Source organism: Haliotis rufescens, unplaced genomic scaffold (genome assembly GCF_023055435.1).
Source record: "Haliotis rufescens isolate VD_foot unplaced genomic scaffold, xgHalRufe1.0.p SCAF_6, whole genome shotgun sequence".
Classification (NCBI taxonomy): Eukaryota; Metazoa; Mollusca; class Gastropoda; order Lepetellida; family Haliotidae; genus Haliotis; species Haliotis rufescens.
Window position 1 is genome coordinate 59,966,362 of NW_025964334.1, and position 18,378 is coordinate 59,984,739.

General features: G+C 41.7%; 1 protein-coding gene across 1 annotated transcript; it reads left to right on the top strand.

Annotated features, from left to right (window-relative positions):
• The first annotated feature begins 338 nt into the window (after positions 1-338).
• LOC125374880 lies at positions 339-13,590 on the top strand. The gene is made up of 4 exons (XM_048386567.1): positions 339-417; positions 1,102-2,298; positions 2,620-2,703; positions 2,869-13,590. The coding sequence occupies exons 1-4, from the start codon at positions 339-341 to the stop codon at positions 11,319-11,321; spliced, it is 9,813 nt and encodes a 3,270-aa protein (XP_048242524.1). The 3' UTR covers positions 11,322-13,590.
• The last annotated feature ends 4,788 nt before the right edge of the window (positions 13,591-18,378 follow it).

The window sequence follows — 18,378 nt, forward strand, 5'->3', positions numbered from 1 at the left end:
TAGAACCGTGGTTACCACTTGTGCCGCTACTACTACCACTACTACTACTACTCCTACTACTATTACTACTACTACTACTACTACTACTACTACTCCTACTACTACTACTACTACTACTACTACTACTCCTACTACTACTACTACTACTACTACTACTACTGGTCCATTTGCATTGCATGCTAAAAAGTACAACTTGAGTAATTGTTTATTATAAGTATCCTGAACACTAAATGTGATTCTTAACCCAGAAGAAACCATCAAGCCATAGGTTAATGCCCCCCCTTTTGTTTGTTTCAGAGTCTCCTTCATGTTCTTGGAATCTGAAATGCTTTTGGAGGATGGAAACTGACGACAACGTGCCAGAAGATGGCGCTGTGGCAAGACCATTCACAAATACTGTAGCTGCCACAGAGGGAAGTCAGCAACAGGGGAGACAACTCAATACATCAACACAAGATGGCGCTGTGGCTAGACCTTTCACAGATACTGTAGCTGCCATTGAGGGAAGTCAGCAGCAGGGGAGACAACTCACTACAACATCAACACAAGATGGCTCTGTGGCTAGGCCTTACACAGATACTGTAGCTGCAATTGAGGGATGTCAGCAGCAGGGGAGACAACTCACTACAACAACAACACCAGATGGCGCTGTGGCTAGACCTTTCACAGATACTGCAGCTGCCACAGAGGGAAGTCAGCCACAGGGGAGACAACTCACTACAACATCAACACAAGATGGCGCTGTGGCTAGACCTTTCACAGATACTGTAGCTGCCATTGAGGGAAGTCAGCAGCAGGGGAGACAACTCACTACGACATCAACACAAGATGGCGCTGTGGTCGGACCTTCCACAAATACTGTATATGTTGCAGAAGGAAGTCAGCAACAGGGGAGACAACTCAATACATCAACACAAGATGGCGCTGTGGCTAGACCTTTCACAGATACTGTAGCTGCCACAGAGGGAAGTCAGCAACAAGGGAGACAACTCACTACATCAACACCAGATGGCGCTGTGGCTAGACCTTTCACAGATACTGTAGCTGCCACAGAGGGAAGTCAGCAGCAGGGGAGACAACTCACTACAACATCAACAAAAGATGGCGCTGTGGCTAGACCTTTCACAGATACTGTAGCTGCCACAGAGGGAAGTCAGCAACAGGGGAGACAACTCAATACATCAACACATGATGGCGCTGTGGCTAGACCTTTCAAAGGTACTGTAGCTGCCAAAGAGGGAAGTCAGCCACAGGGGAGACAACTCACTACAACATCAACACCAGATCGCGCTGTGGTCGGACCTTCCACAAATACCGTAGATGTTGCAGAAGGAAGTCAGCAACAGGGGAGACAACTCAATACATCAACACAAGATGGCGCTGTGGCTAGACCTTTCACAGATACTGTAGCTGCCACAGAGGGAAGTCAGCAACAAGGGAGACAACTCACTACATCAACACCAGATGGCGCTGTGGCTAGACCTTTCACAAATACTGCAGCTGCCACAGAGGGAAGTCAGCAGCAGGGGAGACAACTCACTACAACATCAACAAAAGATGGCGCTGTAGCTAGACCTTTCACAGATACTGCAGCTGCCACAGAGGGAAGTCAGCAACAGGGGAGACAACTCAATACATCAACACAAGATGGCGCTGTGGCTAGACCTTTCACAGATACTGTAGCTGCCACTGAGGGAAGTCAGCAGCAGGGGAGACAACTCACTACAACATCAACACCAGATGGCGCTGTGGCTAGACCTTTCACAGATACTGTAGCTGCCACAGAGGGAAGTCAGCAACAGGGGAGACACCTCTCTACAACATCAACACCAGATGGCGCTGTGGTTAGACCTTTCACAGATACTGTAGCTGCCACAGAGGGAAGTCAGCAACAGGGGAGACAACTCAATACATCAACACCAGATGGCACTGTGGCTAGACCTTTCACAGATACTGTAGCTGCCACAGAGGGAAGTCAGCAACAGGGGAGACAACTCAATACATCAACACAAGATGGCGCTGTGGCTAGACCTTTCACAGATACTGTAGCTGCCACTGAGGGAAGTCAGCAGCAGGGGAGACAACTCACTACAACATCAACACCAGATGGCGCTGTGGCTAGACCTTTCACAGATACTGTAGCTGCCACAGAGGGAAGTCAGCAACAGGGGAGACAACTCAATACATCAACACCAGATGGCACTGTGGCTAGACCTTTCACAGATACTGTAGCTGCCACAGAGGGAAGTCAGCAGCAGGTGGCACAGTCCATTTCCACAACAACCCACAACTACTTTGGTGAGGCTGTATGCAAAATCTGACTTAGTTTTCTTTTTGAGGAAAACAAAAAGAGGCCGGAGGTCATCTAGGCACCATAATTCACTGTGTAGAGTTCCGTCCCATGGTTGTTGAAGAAACCTGTGATCTTTTGTTTAAATTTATATGTTGATTATGTTCCACGCTTTTTCAGAATCAGAAATGTACTTTTTGGTTTCACCAAAGTGGTAAACATCTAAGACTTGCATCATTTCCCTCAGCATGTAAACAAAACAAAGAATCTGACAAGAAGATGTTGTATTTCAGTGGAATACACCCTAACTTCGTTCATTTTTGCTCCAGCTTCTACAGTTTCACATTACGACCTGTCCAACTCCTCTAACGTGGCAATGGAGGATGGCAGACATCAAGGCTGTATATCTCAAGGTAGGAGAGGCAATGAAACAAGCCATTGTGAATAGCTTTACATGTTCTCAAGAATTAAACTCATAACCTGAGATTTAGCAAACACGGAATTACAATTTAAGTTTTTAAATAGAAAAGGAAATATGATGTTCATATACGCATTATATTTGATGTCATTGTTTTCAGAGTGTCTCAGTGTTAGGATCAACCAGCTCAGTGATATGTTTGTGGAAACCCATGCTCTTGACAAAGCAAAAGAACTTCTGAAAAGGCACAACCACGTGGCCATCTGCGGAGCCCCTGGAGACGGGAAAACTAGTGCAGCTCTCAGGATCTGTGAAGCATATATGAAGAAAAAGTATCAAGTATTGTTTGTTGAAAGTATTGAAGAGTTTGACAGGGATGTCGTCATTAAGCGGAAGTGTGACATGCTGCTTGTGTTTGACGATGTCTTTGGCTCTGTTGCATTTCCAAGCAGCTTGGAGAAGTTACACAAAATGTTCAATGCCTTGGTTGATGTTTTACTGCACTTTACAAGAGACAAGGAACTGAAAGCCAAGGAAAAACAACCCCAGAAGAAAATTAACAAAAGAAGGAAGAAGGAAGATGAGAAGCAATGTGAAGATGAAAAGACACTAGTGTGTAACTACAAGCTTCGCTTTATATTCACATCCAGAAGCTACAACTGGAATGAAGGATGTGCACGACTGCATCAGTTCAAAGTAAATCTGTTTAAGCCGGAAGCCATTGTTGATATGATCAAGACTTGTTTAACCACAGAAGAAAAGAAACATATTCTGACATTGTTCAGGAAATGCCAAATGTGCGATATTTCCAATAAGGACATGAAAACCATTACTCAGTTACAAGACAGCAGGTTTGGCTTTCCTCTGATCTGTAAACTATACTGTACAAACCCAGCCTTCCAGATGCACAACATAATCGACTTCTTTCAGAACCCTGTGACCTACCTGAGAGGTGACCTTGACACCATTGTCCGTGAAGGCAGCAGCAGGTCGGCAGCTCTGGTTCTCCTCGTCCTGTGTGGAGGGAAATTGAACCTTGCCTCTTTTAAGGGGAAGGAGAAGAATCTCACTGAACTGTTCCAGGCTGTAAAGGAGGATGTCGTGTCTTGCACTCGGACAGACATTGGCAGGGAGATCAGCAACTGTACTGGCACCTACTGTACAGTGGAGAATCATGTAGCCTCCTTCTCCCATCCCTCCATCTATGATGCTGCAGCATGTGCCTTGGGGAATCTCAATGAAGATTTGTTACTGGAACATTGTTCCCTGCAGTTTTTATATGAAAGAGTGAGGCTGAACAAGGCTGATCACCAGCAGACAACCCACACTGATGATGTCACAAACATGATCTACATCACCTCAAGTCTCCACCCGTTAGTGATCAGCAGATTGGTGGAGGGTGTCCAAGAAGGATGCTTCAGATGGACAGTAGGCCACCCTGTATTCAGCAGTGCTCAAATAGTCTCCGGCTTCTTGACACAGATGACGGCAGACTTGCCAGATGTTGTTCACAGAAAAGATAGGAACTCAGGCGAATGTTTTCTATACTGGGTTTCACTGTCAACTTACCATTCACTGTTTGAACACACATTGTCACTGATGAGTAGAGAGGGAAGCCTTTCACATTCTGTACTCGCTGACTTCTATGAGAGTATCATAGGCTGTACAAAACATGGCAATCTCAGGCACCTGCAACATATTGCTGCTGTACTCAAACAACATGGGAAATACGATGTAGACATGAGGACAAAGGGAGAGAGGACTCCGCTGATGATTGCTGCTGAAGCAGGACAGTTGGGGGTGTTCAACTTCCTCCTCCAAGAGGGAGCTGATGTTTCAGCAACAGACGAAGATCGGTACAACTGTCTTCATCTTTCATGTAAATCAGGAAGCAAAGATATAGTAAATGTTATTATTGAGAAGTTTCAACACCTCATCAATGACCGCAGTGGTGAGGGAAACACCCCTGTTATGGTGTGTGCTGAGTCACAGCAGGTTGAAATCATCAAGTTCCTTGTTTCACACAAAGCAGATCTTACTCTCAGAAATTATTTCAAAGTGAACGCTTTCCACATAGCATCTAGCAACGGCCATGTATCAGTTGTAGAGTATCTGTTGACATGTGAACACATAACCATAGAAATGCGAGGAGGGTGGAGGCATCAAACAGCAGTTATGATGGCAGCTGAAGGAGGACACTATGATGCTTATAATCTGCTTGTGTTGGAGGGAGCTGATCTGTCACTTATTGATAGAGACAACATGGACTGCCTGATGTTGGCATGTAAGGGAGGTAATTCGGCTATGGTGAATCACCTCCTGTCATTGAAAACATTTAACATCAACAGACGAGGGTGGTGGCAACAAACAGCAGTTATGATTGCAGCTGGAAGAGGAGACAATGATGTTTATAATCTTCTTGTTTTGGAGGGAGCTGATCTGTCACTTACTGATGAAGACAACAGGGACTGCCTGATGTTGGGATGTAAGGGAGGTAACGTGTCTATAGTGAAACAACTCCTGTCCTTGAAAACATTTGACATCAACAGACGAGATAGATCAAGGAAACAAACAGCAGTTATGATGGCAGCTGATAAAGGACACATTGATGTTTATAATCTTCTTGTGTTGGAGGGAGCTGATCTGTCACTTGCTGATGAAGACAACATGGACTGCCTGATGTTGGCATGTGAGGGAGGTAACGTGTCTATAGTGAAACATCTCCTGTCCTTGAAAACATTTGACATCAACAGTCGAGGGAGGTTGTCGAAACAAACAGCAGTTATGATGGCAGCTGGAGGAGGACTCTATGATGTTTATAATCTTCTTGTGTTGGAGGGAGCTGACCTGTCACTTGCTTATGAAGACAACATGGACTGCCTGATGTTGGCATGTAAGAGCGGTAACGTGTCTATAGTGAAACACCTCCTGTCCTTGAACACTTTTGACATCAACAGACGAAGGGGGTTAAGGAAACAAACAGCAGTTATGATGGCAGCTGGAAGAGGAGACTATGATGTTTATAATCTTCTTCTGTTGGAGGGAGCTGATCTGTCACTAACTAATGAAGACAACATGGACTGCCTGATGTTGGCATGTGAGGGACGTAACGTGTCTATAGTTAAACACCTCCTGTCCTTGAAAACATTTGACATCAACAGTCGAGGGGGGTGGTCGAAACAAACAGCAGTTATGATGGCAGCTGGTAGTGGACACATTGATGTTTATAATCTTCTTGTGTTGGAGGGAGCTGATCTGTCACTTACTAATGAAGACAACATGGACTGCCTGATGTTGGCATGTGAGGGAGGTAACGTGTCTATATTGAAACACCTCCTGTCCTTGAAAACATTTGACATCAACAGTCGAGGGAGGTGGTCGAAACAAACAGCAGTTATGATGGCAGCTGGAAGTGGACACTATGATGTTTATAATCTTCTTGTGTTGGAGGGAGCTGATCTGTCACTTAGTGATGAAGTCAACAGGGACTGCCTGATGTTGGCATGTGAGGGACGTAACGTGTCTATAGTGAAACACCTCCTGTCCTTGAAAACATTTGACATCAACAGACGATGGGGGTCACGGGGACAAACAGCAGTTATGATGGCAGCTGGAAGAGGACACTATGAAGTTTATAATCTTCTTGTGTTGGAGGGAGCTGATCTGTCACTTAGTGATAGACGCAACAGGGACGGCCTGATGTTTGCATGCGAGGGAGGTAACGTCTCTATAGTGAAACATCTCCTGTCCTTGAAAACATTTGACATCAACAGACGATGGGGGTCACGGGGACAAACAGCAGTTATGTTGGCAGCTGAAAGAGGATACCATGATGTTTATAATCTTCTTGTGATGGAGGGAGCTGATCTGTCACTTGCTGATGAATACAACAGGGATTGCCTGATGTTGGCATGTAAGGAAGGTAACGTCTCTATAGTGAAACATCTCCTGTCCTTGAAAACATTTGACATCAACAGACGTGGGGGGTCACAGAAACAAACAGCAGTTATGATGGCAGCTGAAAAAAGGCACTATGGTGTTTATAATCTTCTCGTGTTGGAGGGAGCTGATCTGTCACTAACTGATGAAGACAACAGGGACTGCCTGATGTTGGCATGTAAGAGAGGTAACGTGTATATCGTGAAACACCTCCTGTCCTTGAAAACATTTGACATCAACAGACGTGGTGGGTCACGGAAACAAACAGCAGTTATGATTGCAGCTGAAAGAGGACACTATGATGTTTATGATCTTCTTGTGTTGGAGGGAGCTGATCTGACACTTACTGATGAAGACAACATTGACTGCCTGATGTTGGCATGTGATGGAGGTAACGTGTCTATAGTGAAACATCTCCTGTCCTTGAAAACATTTGACATCAACAGACGTTGGGGATCACAAAAACTAACAACAGTTATGATGGCAGCTGAAGGAGGACACTATGATGTTTATGATCTTCTTGTGTTGGAGGGCGCTGATCTGTCACTTACTGATGAAGACAACATGGACTGCCTGATGTTGGCATGTGAGGGAGGTAACGTGTCTATAGTGAAACATCTCCTGTCCTTGAAAACATTCGACATCAACAGACGAGGGGGGTTGTGGAATCAAACAGCAGTTATGTTGGCAACTGAAGGAGGACACTATGATGTTTATGATCTTCTTGTGTTGGAGGGCGCTGATCTGTCACTTACTGATGAAGACAACATGGACTGCCTGATGTTGGCATGTGAGGGAGGTAACGTGTCTATAGTGAAACATCTCCTGTCCTTGAAAACATTCGACATCAACAGACGAGGGGGGTTGTGGAATCAAACAGCAGTTATGATGGCAGCTGAAAAAGGACACTATGGTGTTTATAATCTTCTTGTGTTGGAGGGAGCTGATCTGTCACTAACTGATGAAGACAACAGGGACTGCCTGATGTTGGCATGTGAGGGAGGTAACGTGTCTATAGTGAAACATCTCCTGTCCTTGAAAACATTCAACATCAACAGACGAGGGGGGTTGTCGAATCAAACAGCAGTTATGATGGCAGCTGAAAAAGGACACTATGGTGTTTATAATCTTCTTGTGTTGGAGGGAGCTGATCTGTCACTAACTGATGAAGACAACAGGGACTGCCTGATGTTGGCATGTGATGGAGGTAACGTGTCTATAGTGAAACACCTCCTGTCCTTGAAAACATTTGACATGAACAGACGTGGGGGGTCACAGAAACAAACAGCAGTTATGGTGGCAGCTGCAAAAAGACACTATGGTGTTTATAATCTTCTCGTAATGGAGGGAGCTGATCTGTCACTTACTGATGAAGACAACAGGGACTGCCTGATGTTGGCATGTGAGGGAGGTAACGTGTCTATAGTGAAACATCTCCTGTCCTTGAAAACATTTGACATCAACAGACGTGGGGGATCACAGAAACAAGCAGCAGTTATGAGGGCAGCTGAAGGAGGACACTATGGTGTTTATAATCTTCTTGTGTTGGAGGGAGCTGATCTGTCACTAACTGATGAAGACAACAGGGACTGCCTGATGTTGGCATGTGAGGGAGGTAACGTGTCTATAGTGAAACATCTCCTGTCCTTGAAAACATTTGACATCAACAGACGTGGGGGGTCACAGAAACAAACAGCAGTTATGATAGCAGCTGAAAAAGGACACTATGGTGTTTATAATCTTCTCGTGTTGGAGGGAGCTGATCTGTCACTTACTGATGAAGACAACAGGGGCTGCCTGAATTTGGCATGTGAGAGAGATAACGTGTATATAGTGAAACACCTCCTGTCCTTGAAAACATTTGACATCAACAGACGATGGGGGTTGTGGAATCAAACAGCAGTTATGGTGGCAGCTGAAAGTGTATACTCTGATGTTTATAATCTTCTTGTGTTGGAGGGAGCTGATCTGTCACTAACTGATGAATGCAACAGGGACTGCCTGATGTTGGCATGTGATGGAGGTAACGTGCCTATAGTGAAACACCTCCTGTCCTTGAAAACATTTGACATCAACAGACGAGGGGGGTCACAGAAACAAACAACAGTTATGATGGCAGCTGAAAGTGGACACTCTTATGTTTATAATCTTCTTGTATTGGAGGGAGCCGATCTGTCACTTACTGATGAATACAATATGGACTGCCTGATGTTGGCATGTAAGGGCGGTAACGTGTCTATAGTGAAACACCTCCTGTCCTTGAAAATATTTGACATCAACAGACGATGGGGGTTGTCTAATCAAACAGCAGTTATGAGGGCAGCTCAAAGTGGACACTCTGATGTTTATAATCTTCTTGTGTTGGAGGGAGCTGATCTGTCACTAACTGATGAATGCAACAGGGACGGCCTGATGTTGGCATGTGATGGAGGTAACGTCTCTATAGTGAAACACCTCCTGTCCTTGAAAACATTTGACATCAACAGACGAGGGGGGTCACAGAAACAAACAACAGTTATGATGGCAGCTGAAAGTGGACACTCTTATGTTTATAATCTTCTTGTATTGGAGGGAGCCGATCTGTCACTTACTGATGAATACAATATGGACTGCCTGATGTTGGCATGTAAGGGCGGTAACGTGTCTATAGTGAAACACCTCCTGTCCTTGAAAACATTTGACGTCAACAGAAGAGGGTGGGGGCAACAAACAGCAGGTATGAGGGCAGCTGAAAGAGGACACTATGATGTTTATAATCTTCTTGTTTTGGATGGAGCTGATCTGTCACTAACTGATGAAGACAACAGGGACATCCTGATGTTGGCATGTGATGGAGGTAACGTGTCTATAGTGAAACACCTCCTGTCCTTGAAAACATTTGACATCAACAGACGAGGGGGGTCACAGAAACAAACAGCAGTTATGAGGGCAGCTGAAAGTGGACACTCTTATGTTTATAATCTTCTTGTATTGGAGGGAGCCGATCTGTCACTTACTGATGAATACAATATGGACTGCCTGATGTTGGCATGTAAGGGCGGTAACGTGTCTATAGTGAAACACCTCCTGTCCTTGAAAATATTTGACATCAACAGACGATGGGGGTTGTCTAATCAAACAGCAGTTATGAGGGCAGCTCAAAGTGGACACTCTGATGTTTATAATCTTCTTGTGTTGGAGGGAGCTGATCTGTCACTAACTGATGAATGCAACAGGGACTGCCTGATGTTGGCATGTGATGGAGGTAACGTCTCTATAGTGAAACACCTCCTGTCCTTGAAAACATTTGACATCAACAGACGAGGGGGGTCACAGAAACAAACAACAGTTATGATGGCAGCTGAAAAAGGACACTCTTATGTTTATAATCTTCTTGTATTGGAGGGAGCCGATCTGTCACTTACTGATGAATACAATATGGACTGCCTGATGTTGGCATGTAAGGGCGGTAACATGTCTATAGTGAAACACCTCCTGTCCTTGAAAACATTTGACGTCAACAGAAGAGGGTGGGGGCAACAAACAGCAGTTATGAGGGCAGCTGAAAGAGGACACTATGATGTTTATAATCTTCTTGTTTTGGATGGAGCTGATCTGTCACTAACTGATGAAGACAACAGGGACATCCTGATGTTGGCATGTGATGGAGGTAACGTGTCTATAGTGAAACACCTGCTGTCCTTGAAAACATTTGACGTCAACAGACGAGGGTGGGGGCAACAAACAGCAGTTATGAGGGCAGCTCAAAGAGGACTCTTTGATATTTATAATCTTCTTGTATTGGAGGGAGCTGACCTGTCACTTACTGATGAATGTAACAGGGACTGCCTGATGTTGGCATGTACGAGAGGTAACGTGTCTATAGTGAAACATCTCCTGTCCTTGAAAACATTTGACATCAACAGACGAGGGGGGTCACAGAAACAAACAGCAGTTATGAGGGCAGCTGAAAGAGGACTCTATGATATTTATAATCTTCTTGTATTGGAGGGAGCTGACCTGTCACTTACTGATGAATGCAACAGGGACTGCCTGATGTTGGCATGTAAGAGAGGTAACGTGTCTATAGTGAAACACCTCCTGTCCTTGAAAACATTTGACATCAACAGACGAGGGGGGTCACAGAAACAAACAGCCGTTATGAGGGCAGCTGAAAGAGGACACTCTGATATTTATAATCTTCTTGTGTTGGAGGGAGCTGACCTGTCACTTACTGATGAATGCAACAGGGACTGCCTGATGTTGGCATGTAAGAGAGGTAACGTGTCTATAGTGAAACACCTCCTGTCCTTGAAAACATTTGACATCAACAGACGAGGGGGGTCACAGAAACAAACAGCAGTTATGAGGGCAGCTGAAAGAGGACACTCTGATATTTATAATCTTCTTGTGTTGGAGGGAGCTGATCTGTCACTTCCTGATGAATGCAACATGGACTGTCTGATGTTGGCATGTAAGAGAGGTAACGTGTCTATAGTGAAACACCTCCTGTCCTTGAAAACATTTGACATCAACAGACGTGGGGGGTCACGGAAACAAACAGCAGTTATGATTGCAGCTGAAAGAGGACACTCTGATGTTTATGATCTTCTTGTGTTGGAGGGAGCTGATCTGTCTCTAACTGATGAAGACAACAATGAATGTGGACATGTGAGGGAAGCAGCGTGTCCATAGTGAATCACCTCCTTTGGTTTAAACATCTGGCCGAGGTGAATGAAAATTCAGCCATAAAAAGAACGAGTACATTACTGAGTGAGTCAGTTTGACAAGGACCCAGTCACGGGAATAAACACTAAAGTTTATGATATGCTACCGAAGTCTGGAGTGCAATAATCACTACCCAAGACACAAAAGAAACAAGCCATGGTTTTGGACAGAATGTGTTTTAAAGATATATATTTTCGTAAATTATACGCGTGTCTCCTTGTAATCATGAAGGATACTAAACCATCCGTAACCATGAAGATTTGTACCCAACGAAAATGGCTAACTCGTAACAAAAAGTCTCGCCAGATTCGTATCTGTTTTGGTGCTGTCATGTTTTATTTGGCTTGCCCGTGCCCCAATTTGAAGGATCGGTATCTAAATTGGGATTACCCCTACCCATTTAGGTTTTTAAAGCAAAATGCCCCAAACTGGATTGCTTTAACAGGTACAGAGCAAGAAAACATGTTTCTAATCATTTATTCAACACTAAATTCTCATATATTCTGACCTGCACTTTCATAACAATCTGTTCATTGCACTATTACATTTCCCCAATTCATTCTTTTTACATTTCAAGCATTCACCCTGTATACGTTTCTGAACTTTATTCATTATACAATACAAACATTCATTCATTTTACATTTTAAAATTCATTAATTTTACATTTCAAAAATTCATTCATTCATTGGTGAATGAACAATCAACCAATTCACTCGACCAATGTCCGCTGTTTGTCTTCAAGTGGCCTTAATTGCTCAACTCAATCAATGTTTGAGGTTTGTCTTCAAGTGGCCTTACTTGCTCAACTCAGTCAATGTCTGAGGTTTGTCTTCAAGTGGCCTTAATTGCTCAACTCAATCAATGTTTGAGGTTTGTCTTCAAGTGGCCTTAATTGCTCAACTCAGTCAATGTCTGAGGTTTGTCTTCAAGTGGCCTTAATTGCTCACCCCATCAATGTCTGTGGTTTGTGATATTAGTCCTCAAGTGGCCTCGTCACCTAGAGAGCTGCAGTCTGAAAGCTGATATCTCTCTCTCTGCTGGAGAAAGGTTTGCCTTGGTGTGACAAATCATGTGTAGTTTCATTGGGTACGGATTCGCCTTTTGGGCGTAGGAGTCATCCTGCTGATTAGGAACAAGTGGGTACGGGTTGTCCAGCACTTGGGTACGAGTCATCCAGTTGATTAGGAACGGGTGGGTACGGCTTGTCCAACACTTGGGTATGATTCATCCAGTTGATTAGGAAAAGGTAGGTACGGGTTGTCCAACACTTGGGTACGAGTCATCAAGTTGATTAGGAACGAGTGGGTACGGCTTGTCCAACACTTGGGTACGAGTCATTCAGTTGATTATGTACAAGTGGGTACGGCTTGTCCAACACTTGGATACGAGTTATTCATTTGATTAGGAACGAGTGGGTTCGGGTATCCAACACTTAGGTACGAGTAATCCAGTTGATTAGGAACCAGTGGGTACGGCTTGTCCAACACTTGGATACGAGTCATCCAGTTGATTATGAACGAGTGGGTACGGGTTGTCCAACACTTAGGTACGAATAAACCAGGTGATTAGGAACGAGTGGGTACGGCTTGTCCAACACTTGGATACGAGTCATCCAGTTGATTAGGAACCAGTTGGTACGTGTTGTCCAACACTTAGGTACGAATATACCAGGTGATTAGGAACGAGTTTGAACGGGTTGTCTAACACTTGGGTCCGAGTCATCCAGTTGACTAGGAACGAGTGGGTACTGACGCTATGTTGGTGTAAAATATTGTAAATTTAATTAATGTGGTTTTAATTAATTAATTGATGTATGTCATGTTACCATGTGATTATATCTGTTCAATCTTTGGATGTATTTTAATGATGACAGCGATGTTTGTCAGGGACTATTTCTTGTCTACACTCTTGCATCGTGGCTATTTTTAGAAAGTAAGTTGACATTTTGCCTTGATAAACAAATACCTAATGCACTACTTATTGAAGATTTCCCGATTCATTTCTTCCTCTAGCGTGTTTTAAAGTATATCTCTGGATTTGATATTATATTGGATATTAAGGGTAACTTAACTTGATGGCACTGAATGACTTATTCCATCCGCTGTTTGTCATGTCTAAGGACCCGTGAAGATTCCGGGTAGAATAGGTCTTCAGCAATCCATGCTTGCCGTAAAAGGCGACTTTGCTTGTCGTAAAAGGCGACTAACGGGATCGGGTGGTCAGGCTCGCTGACTTGACTTGTCATCGATCCCAATTGCGTGGATCGATGCTCATGATATTAATGACTGGATTGTCTGGTCCAGACTCGATTATTTACAGACCGCCGTCATATAGCTGGAATATTGCTGAGTGCGGCGTTAAACAACAAACAAACAAACAAACAAATCATGTCTAAGGTTTCGGTGACCTGTCAATTATGTTTATGTTTGGCATAATGACTGTTAATAACTGGGATGTCCGTTTTCACATCAAAGTCATAGAGTCATGATAAAGTATTTTCCTGTTGTCTACACTATACATGCATTATTCAGACACATAGGCACACAATGTATACGTTCCTATATCTCTTGCATTTGTACCTGTAATATGATATTCGTTCCCTGGTTTGACATACACTGCCGACAATTTAAGGCAATATTGACAATATGTTTGTCCGTTTTTTCAGTTAGCATTTGATGAGTATTTTAGTCCATCTTGTTACTGTCCGAATTATTAAAGGACAATATCAATGCCTGGAATGAGGGTTTATTTGTCGCTCGGTCTGAACCATGCTTGTCCTAAATTTTGTAATCTAAGATATCAGGTCAAATCAGTTTGTTTATCATGTTTGATCTATTCGGTTGGTTGGTTGGTTGTTTAACGTCGCACTCAGCAATATTCCAGCTATATGACGGCGGTCTGTAAATAATCGAGTCTCGAACAGACAATCCAGTGATTGATATCATGAGCATCGACCCACGGACGTCCATTCGGACACTTTGTACATCTTGAGGACAATACCAAATGATAAAAGCAACTGATAGTTTTGTAAATTCCACTTGTTTATAGAGTTAACCATCGCCCAAGATTTCAGCCACTGACGCTATGTTGCTGGAAAATATTGTGAATTTAATCATAAGAAATAAAACATTAAAGTAAATAATAAGATTTCAGCATCATAGAAAGTTACATTGTTACATTTTCATTGTTGATAGCAATGTTTATCCATCACTGAATGTTCGCAGCACTTGTCAGACATGACCTAATTACCACTGTGCATCACTACGCTATTTACATCCATGAATAATCTACCTACTGGTGATATATGCATTATTATCGTACAGGTTGATGTATGTCTTACCTCTAATAAATTCGCTTGATGTCCTGACTAGTTCTACAGTGCCCTAATTGTTTTCGGACAAACAGGACATTCAGGACATTACATTCAAGGCCTCAGTAAAGCCTTCAAAAAGTAGACATGTGGAGACATTCCCAAATTTGACGCATCAGTGACAAAAATATTTTTGATGTAATTTCCTACTTTGACTTTGTCATACAGGTACTTTATATGTATATATATTTACAATGTGCATACAGATTTCCATAACTTATTCACATAAAGAAATATAAAGTTAGAAGTTAAAAGTAAAGTGAACCTCAAGGGGGGCACGGGTGGCCCAGTCGTCTAAGGCGCCGCGATTCTCTGTGGGTTTGAATCCCGGTTCGCCCCGATTATGTTTCTAGGTTTGTCAGCACCACACTCGTGCTTGTGGGTTTCAATGAAGTGGTAAACGTCTGAGACCTGCATCACTTCGGGCTTTCCTCCCACATTAAGCTATCACGCCGTGATATGACTGGAATACTGTTGAAAGCGGCGTTAAACCCAACTCTCTAACTCACTCACTCACTCACTCACTGAACCTCAAGGTCCAGCACAGTTGGCGCACTGACGTCACACAATACAAGGTATAATGCTAAATAGTGAAGTGTCACAGCTTGACCTGTCGGTCCCTTGTGACGTTGTCCGTCATTTGTAATGAAGGATGACTGATTGACGCCCCTAGCGAGTCTAGGGCAAGTTTCCGCTTCAGCATAGATAAGATAAGCATAAATGTCAATCAAGTAAAGTCAATTTATTCATGTTCATTCAAATGAAAGTGTATAATATCCATTGCATCTATAATCCAATGAAAATGCAGCATTTTACATTCTAACGATAGCCAATGGTTATTTTATTTCTGTTGATGTAATTATTACCATGTCTTTAGACTGCGTGTCAATGTGATTTGTTGTTGTTGTTGTTTTTAATACTTTTAATGTTACATAGATTTACATTGTGTAACATGACATGTAATATACTTATTAGGTGGAGGTTACATACCTATACAGCAAATGTTAGTTGGCTACAGGTGTACAACAATGTTAACAAATGGTGAAACGAGCAGGCTATATTTGCCATGCTTAATGGGGTCACCATTAGCTAGGTGTGCAGTTAATCATATGAACTAGAAAATTCATTTGCCAAATGTTACCATTTTCTGTCAAACTGTCTTTTTGTATTATTTGTGTGTGCAATTATTTTTTCTATCCAAAATATATCGATTAAATCTTCAGAAAGTTTTTCAAGTGACAATTAGTTTTTCTTAATGCTTGATACATGTATATTTTTTTTTCATTCCAGTATGTGATTTAACAGAATGTTAGCGTGTTTACCCAAGTAAAACAGAGCATTTTGTAAATGTGAATTGTTTTGAACATTTTGCATTCAGAAAATGATTCTGCTTTGGCCCAAAACTCTTTAACATGCTTACAATCCCAATATACATGAAGTAAGAATTCAGTATCAGTTTCACAAAATGAGCATAGATCATCATCGAGAATGTTCATTTTAAACAATTCTTTCTTTGTATAGATGATGCGATGAATAAATTTATATTGGAAATCAAGTAATTTTACATATATTGTACATTTTCTGTATCTGATAGAAACATCCTTTCATGATATATCTAAGTCAAGAATAGTATCCCATCCCATACTGTTAGGAGATTTGCTGTAGTGTTAATTTTATCATAAAAATATCTTGAGCCTTTAGTCCATCAAAATTGTGTTTAAATATTAATTATATAAGTTAATGTGATTATTTTTAACAGCTTCTTTCCAGGATTTCGGTATGTTTTAACCCGGTAATAGTCAAGTATTGTGCCTTCAGTTTGGTATTTCCATTAAAGGGCAATATATCATCTTCATTACAGAGATCTTTAATAGTGTAAATTCCCTTTAAAAAACAATTTATTATAATGAAATCTTTTTTTTTAAACTAAAGGTTACACCAAAGAAGTTCTGATAGTACCTCTCCAATGTTTGTGCAGTTAGTTTTGTGTCTATACAATGTTCCCCAGGCAGCCAAAACATCTCTCCAGTAAGGGTTAGCTAAGTGTATACAGTTTTCGATATTGTCCCCAAATAGGAATATGTGTTTAAGTGGAAAGATGCTAGGGTTATAACAGTTTTTGTTTTGAAGATAGTTTTAGAGAATTGACAGTTTTAGGGAAATTATAAAAAAAACTTACCTCTATCATTCACAGTCCACCTTGGTCATATTTTCTAATTGATAGTGTTCATTATATTTTGTCCTTTTTATCATTCCTGATGAATCTGTACAATATTTTGTTCATCAATATATTCACTTGGAGGGTTTGGGTGAGAGGAAAATATATGTACTTAGGTTGACAGGGCCAAGGTTTTGACAACAGTTATTTTACTTATCAATGTTACATTTCTTTTCCTCAAATTCCCTCCAATTTTAATTCGTTAAAACTGTATTTCGTCATAAGCATATGTACAGCGTACATACAACAAATGGACGGGAGCAAGAAATATTTTGTTATATCCGTCAGTTCGTTGTAAGCATGTTCATACTGCATTGTAAAGTGTTCCAGTCTAGTTTCAGATCGTACCATAATTTGATGTCTCAGCCTGTCATTGACCCTATCCATAATGCTTTTGTTTTATCAAAAGCTTTTGCAAAGTCTGGAAGTAATAGTAAACCAGGCTTATTTTGTATTTTTGTTTCAAACAAGATATCATATGGTAGTGGTATGTTTTCGCTAATACATTTCCCAGGGATATAGCCAGGTTGGTTTTCATGTATACGAGTATTAAATGTCCAAATGAAGTCAAGTCTAGCTTGCTGTTTTGGCCTTTTCTTCCACCATGTGTATTTCTTTGCATCTTGATTTTTGTCTCTGCAAACATCAATTAGATCAACGCTTTCTGTTTTTTCAACTAACTTTGTACTAACTTTCTTGGTTTGGGATTGTTGATATGCTTATAATTTTCCAAATCGACAGCAGATTGAGAACCAAGTTCCAATTTCCTCATATAACCAGTGATTGGTTTTCAAATTCGTCAATATAATTGAATAAAGTTTTGTAAAAAGCAGGTTCAGCTTGATATGGCCAATAAATATAAGTTAGAGTTCACCTTATGCCCGCTATTGTGCTATCTGCTATCATATCGTTTAAATCTATGGATTTTTATTTCTAAAGTGTAACAAAACAAAATGGCAACTGCTCTTGCATTTGACTTATTCTCATTATTTGTCCCCATTCATTTTGAACTATTGTTTTATCTTCTTTAGAAATATGAATGTCTTGTAGACATAATTATTACAGAAAATCTCTTCTTTTGCCATAGGTTCATTACTTCTTTACGTTTTGTTTTATCTGCTAGGCCCCTGCAATTTGCTGATACTATGCTGGTTTTGACCTATATTCAGTGTTTTCCAAAATAAACAGACTCCTGTTGTAAAGGTTGTTATTTATATCATACATTGATTCATCCATGACTGGACTGAATTGAATGTTTTTAATGTTTGTGGGGAAAACAGATTGTATGAAAATGTAGCAGGACGTGGAGTCATCCCACAGATGACATCCTTACCTAGTGTAGCGTTTCCACAAGCTATATCCATCATGGGTATTTTAAATCAAACAGCATTACCATGGCCAGAATTGGGAGTGTTAATATAGCCATCAACTGACC

Coding starts and splice junctions, on each gene's coding strand:
- LOC125374880 (XM_048386567.1), top strand. CDS start 339: ATGGAAACTGACGACAACGTGCCAGAAGATGGCGCTGTGGCAAGACCA. Junction 418..1,101: donor TGTAGCTGCCACAGAGGGAA/GTCAGCAACAGG, acceptor CATCAACAAAAG/ATGGCGCTGTGGCTAGACCT. Junction 2,299..2,619: donor AACAACCCACAACTACTTTG/GTGAGGCTGTAT, acceptor TTTTTGCTCCAG/CTTCTACAGTTTCACATTAC.